The 5,787-nt window shown below is 52.2% G+C and overlaps 1 protein-coding gene across 1 annotated transcript; it reads left to right on the top strand.

Moving 5' to 3' along the window:
* Positions 1 to 967: 967 nt before the first annotated feature.
* Positions 968 to 5,587, top strand: LOC307229559 (protein phosphatase 1 regulatory subunit 29-like; the record flags this gene model as incomplete). The annotated part of the gene is made up of 5 exons (XM_079999559.1): positions 968 to 1,183; positions 1,689 to 1,838; positions 2,315 to 3,309; positions 3,838 to 4,465; positions 4,610 to 5,587. 5 exons carry the CDS (start codon positions 968 to 970, stop codon positions 5,585 to 5,587), a joined length of 2,967 nt encoding a protein of 988 aa, XP_079855685.1.
* Between the last annotated feature and the right edge of the window lie 200 nt (positions 5,588 to 5,787).

The raw sequence follows: 5,787 nt of genomic DNA, 5'->3' as shown, positions 1-5,787 counted from the left end.
GGCGTCATGGGAGTGGTATTTTCAGCAAAAAAAAATAAATTACAAAACATGTTTTTTCAGGACCTTGGAGATGTTCACTTGTCTAGAAAGGAGAGAATAATAGACGCACTTTGAACGAAGCATGAACCACAAGACTGTTTTCATTCCCCACCCGCTTCCATTCCCACTGGAAGATTGTACGCTGGCAGCTGTAATTTATTATCATATGCCACTGTATTTCTTTTTTGTGAACATGAATAATTACAGCAAAAAAAAAAAAATGATTTGGTTTCATTTGAAATGTCAAAATACTTTTTCTCTGGGCTTTATTAAGACTTAATGTAATAATCATGGAAGTTAATGGATTTATTACGGCGGCGCATTACCTTGAAGGGATTTGGTGCCATGGGTATTAGATTCCTATCTGTTCTCTTAATGCAGTCCTTTTAGAAATTGTACTTAAACTCAATTAAGTGAAAGCCATCTGGGAGTACGTGAAGTGTGGTACAATTTCATGCCTACTCTTAATTATTTTGCCGTCTTTGTTTGTGCCTGCACCGCTCTCTGATTTCCTCCCGATCTGTCTCCGTCTCCCTCCCTCTCTCCTTTGTCCTCCCGCTGTCTTCTCTCAGGTCCTCTGGCTGACTCGGAGGGAGAACGTCTTCGCCGCCGCCGCCAAAAAAACCACCGCGTTGCCCGGGGCCATGAGCGGTTTGTCATCGGGCGGTCTCCAATATTCTTCTACGCAGACGATGTACAATGGGGACTGAACAGCGCTGATCGCATCGGAAACCACCCTCTCCACGCCGGCACGACTCTCTGCACGCCCAGGCCCCTGATTGCCCCTCACCCCCAGCCCACTCAGACTTGAGATTTGCCAGGTTTCTCCCCTGCGTCCGAGCCCTGCCGCCCCCTCCCTCCCTCCCTAGTTATTTTTTATTATTTTTTTTATACCGACAATCCCCTCGGGCCAATCCCAAACCGAACGATGGCCGACAGGATCCGCCTCCCCTCCGCCGCTCCCTCCTTGTCGTCCTCCCTCCCCCTCTTCCTCCTGCTCTCTGCCCTGCTGTTCCTGCGCCTGCCTGGCACGGCGAGGGGCGACTGCTGGCTGATAGAGGGGGATAAAGGCTACGTCTGGCTGGCTATCTGCAGTCAGAACCAGCCTCCGTACGAAACCATCCCTCAGCACATCAACAACACGGTCAGTATGAAGCCCCTCCTTCCAGACGCAATTTAGAAGTCAGTCAGCACTCCTCGTCTTTGCCCGGAGGCCTCTCCACTAAAGGGCATACTGTATGTCCACATCATTTGAGCTGGGATTAACGTGATAATGTCAATACCGTAATGCCTCCCGCCGAACCGCCACCGTTTGTATTTGTGTGCCGGCAACGTGTGCAGCACGTGCAGGTCATTAAGAATCCCCCCCCCCCAAAAAAAAGTATTAAATCAATGTAGTAAAGGAACGAGGCCCTAAATCAATTGAAAGGGTCTGTGATTCTGTTTTTAGAGGAATTACATTCTTGGCTTGTGTATGTATGCAAATTGCTTTTGCAGCAACCCGCCGATGCCCTCATGTAGTAACTCTGCAGCGAACTGTTAAAATGGTGACGGATCGGCCGAATATAATGTTGATGATGACGATGACGATGACGTGAACTGAATGGGCCTCTTCTCTCCCCTCCGTCGCTCCATCGCCACCACCTCAGGTCCACGACCTCAGGCTGAATGAGAACAAGCTGAAGGCCGTTCTGTTCACCTCCATGTACCGCTTCACCAACCTGACCGACCTCAACCTCACCAAAAACGAGATCAGCTACATCGAGGACGGGGCGTTCGCCGCACAGGCAAACCTGCAGGTCTGCTCCCTGAGATTCCAGCGCCATACGCCCAAAACAATCCCTTTTCACACCGGAAATGCATGGTTTTTTTTTTTAAATGCCATACAAAACATATATTTTTTTGATAAACGTGGGATTTCAAATTAAAATTTAATAGTTGTGGTTGTGGCTGCTTACACTATAAATCACACTCGAGGTTTTGTGTGCCTTCATTTTACGAGCTCACATTAATGTGAAATTAAATAAGTGCTAACGTGAGGAGACCTGGATAAATCATTGCTTGTGTTGTGCTTTGGTTGTTACGCTACGATGCCAAAAGACTGCTGAGTTATCCTCAAACTGGCAAAACTGCCAAAGCGGATACAGGTACATGTAGTTCCTGTAAACGAACAGGTCATGAAGGCAACCAGTGAAAAGGTTTCCTAGTCGTGTCACTCTCGTGGTTTTTAAGAAGTAATGGAGTTAATATTACCATGGTTTTTCCGCGGCCCCAGGTGCTGCAGCTCGGCTATAACAAGCTGACCAACCTGACGGAGGGGATGCTCAGAGGCCTGGGCCGCATGCAGTGCCTCTTCCTCCAGCACAACCTCATCGAGGTCATCGCCACCAACGCTTTTTGGGAGTGTCTGAGCCTGAGCAGCCTGGACCTCTCCTCCAACAAGCTGGCCCGCCTCGACCCCTCCACCTTCACCACCCTCAACAGGCTCATGGTGTGCGAACTGGCAGGGAACCCGTTCAACTGTGGCTGCGAGCTCTACAACTTCCTCACCTGGCTTGAGGGCTTCAACAACGTCACCCACACCTACGACCGCCTCCAGTGCGAGACCCCTCGGGAGCTGTTTGGCTACCCGCTGCTGAGCCCAGTGCCCGGGCACGGGAGAAACGCTCGTTCTATTCTTTCCTCCACATGTCTTAACGGGATATTCATCCCCGGGATACCTTCACTGGGTCCAGACATAGACAGCTCTGGGGAGGGGTTGCACAACCCGGAACAAGGGCTCTATCACCAGCCCACCCAGTTGTCCACCGCCGAGCCCGTCAGCAGCCATAAGATTTCCATCAAGCTGCAATCGGTCTCCCTCTACACCGCCTCCCTGATGGTGCAGATCCCCAGACCGTTCAGCAAGATGTACGTCCTCTCCCAGTACAACTACACCGTTGTCACCGACGTCATGCCACTAAAGAATAGGAAGGAGGTTATTACCCTGGATAAGCTGAGGCCGCACACCAACTACAGCTTCTGCGTGGCCTCTATAGGCAAATCCCAGCGCTACAACCACACCTGTCTGTTCTTTGCCACCCGGGCGATGGGGCCGGAGGACCTGCGCACCAACCCAAACACCACCACGCACTACATCATGACCATCCTGGGCTGCCTCTTCGGCATGGTCATAGTGCTGGGCTTTGTTTACTACTGTCTCCGACGGCGACGCATCGCGGAGGAGAAGGAGAAGGCGATCAGCGTGAAGAAAACCATCCTTGAGATGAGGTATCGTAACAATTCTTCATGTTTCTTTTCCTCCGAGTCATGCAGTTGGTTTAACGCGGTGCTACGTAAAGGAAACTTTTCTTATACTTGACTTCACTTCTATACTTATAAATACACACAGATACATAAGACATCATGTAACATTTACATTTACAATGCAAAATAGACACGTGATGCGTTACATAGAAATGGTTTTATTGGTTATTTACCTGTTTTTTTTTTTGACCTGAAATACTCCTCTTTAAAAAAAAATGAAATAATTTCAGTTCTTCATGTTTTTCTGTGTTTTTTAAGACACTCTATTTTTTAAGTACACAGAAAAAACTTCAAACAACCTGTGAAATGAATTTTTTACTTACCATCTCAAGTTTTTGGGCGATTCTATTTTCCATCTAATTGCTAGAACAAGGATTTCCTTCCATGGCGGTACTCTCAGGATACATTCTGCCCATTAACACTGAATTATATTTTGTTTATTTCATATATTTCAAACATGAAACTGGGAAGTGAAACATTATATTTCTTCAGGTACGGTCCGGAGGCGGCAGCAGCAGTTGCTAATAACCCAGGAGCCATCCAGCGTCTCCAGGAGCAAGCCCACCAGCAGCACCATCATGGTGGGGGAGGAGGGGGCAAGCTGCCCCCCTCTGCCTCCTCCAGTACTGGTATGCTTCATAGTTCAGCCAACACCACTTCTTCCAGGCTCTCCACTCTGCCCCAGGTGGAGAAAATGGCCTCCGCCTTCTCTGAGGCAATGGGCGGCAAGAACAACTACATGGATGTAAGGACAGGGGTAGTTGCTGGAGACTGCAGGGAGGGAGGATTGATTGCAGGAGGAGGTGGGGATGTGGTGGTGGATATGCGCGGCGGGGCTGAAAACGGACCGGAGACCAGGGAGGATTCGGACGACGATGGCCGTGGATCAGCGTCGGAGATCTCCACCATTGCGAAGGAGGTTGACAAGGTCAACCAAATTATTAACAACTGCATCGATGCCTTGAAGCTGGATGCCTCAGCCAGTGCAGTGACCGCTGCCGACTCCAACAACCCCGTCTCTTCAGCCCAGTCCCAGGCCTGCATCAACTCTCTCCCTCGCAACCTCCTGCCCCTCTCCCCTGGCCACCCTGGAGATCAAATCATGGCCTCCTCCCCCAAGATCCATCTGAAGTCCCACCCACAGCCGCATTCCCAGACCCATGCTCAGCCTCATCCCCAGACCCATGCTCAGCCTCATCCCCAGCTTCACCCACAGCCTCACCCACAGCCTCACCCACAGCCTCACCCACAGGCTCACCAACAGCCTCATCCCCCATCGATGGCCCCAGTGCCCTTGGTCATGCCCCTGTCTGAGCGGCCAGGCATCAGTGGCGGAGGGTTCCTCTCCCCTCCTTACCGGGACCCCCCACCTGCCAATGCAGTGCGGCCCCTTCAAAGGCAGTTGAGCGCTGACACGGCTGTAGCTGTGGTGATGAAGAACCGTTGCAGCACTCCCTCTTCCGGGGGAACAGTGAAGAACGCCAGGGTGTACAGCATGGATATCCCTGACCAGCGAAACCCTGAGTCCTGCAAATATCCGGTCGAGAAGGGCAGCCCGGCGGGTTGCACTGGGGGTGTGGGAAATGGAGGAAGCAATGTCGGGGGAGGTGGCTGCAACGGAAACGGGATAGGAAACATCAACAGTGGTGGAGTGAACGTGAACGGGGGAGGGATCGGATGTGGTAATGGGGGTGGAGGCGGGGGCGGTGGCGGAGGTGGGGTGGCAGTAACGGGGCAGCCGCCGCAGCAGCAGCAGCAGCAGCAGCAGCAGCAGCAAAAGCAGCAGCAGCAGCAGCAGCAGCAGCAGCAGCAGCAGCAGCAGCAGCAGTTGCAGCAGCACCACTTGGAGGTGCAGCCCGACCACCACAGCTCCGAACACCGCCACTCCTTCCCAGCTCTCTACTATGAGGGCACTAATGACTCACCCCTGCCGGTCCAAAAGGCGTCTTTCCTCAAGCCACTGGGGCGCTCAAAGCGGGACGCCACGGCGGCCTATTCCCAGCTCTCGCCATCTCGACACCACAACTACAACTCGGGCTACTCCTCCAGTCCCGAGTACTCCTCGGAGAGCACGCTTCGGATCTGGGAGCGCTTTAGGCCTTACAAGAAGAACCCCCGTGAGGAGGCCTCTTACATAGCAGCCGGCCACGCCCTGCGGAAGAAGGTGCAGTTTGCTAAAGACGAGGATCTCCACGATATCTTGGACTATTGGAAGGGGGTGTCTGCCCAGCAGAAGCTGTAGGCTTCAGGAGCGGGTTGGAATGAGGTGGAGGCGTGGCGGTGTGTGTGTGTGTGGGGAGGGGGGGGGGGGGGGGGAGCATCGATTGGCTGGATCAGCAGACTTGGGGGGAACTACGGACAAACAGCAGAGGGTCATCATGTAGCAGGACAAATGATCAGGCTTTTCTGCTGAACAGCTATGATGACAAGAGCCTTTTCTTA

Source organism: Zeus faber, assembly GCF_960531495.2.
Source record: "Zeus faber genome assembly, chromosome: 4".
Lineage (NCBI taxonomy): Eukaryota > Metazoa > Chordata > Actinopteri > Zeiformes > Zeidae > Zeus > Zeus faber.
Note: the sequence above shows the minus strand (reverse complement) of the source record. Positions and strands in the feature narration are given on the sequence as shown.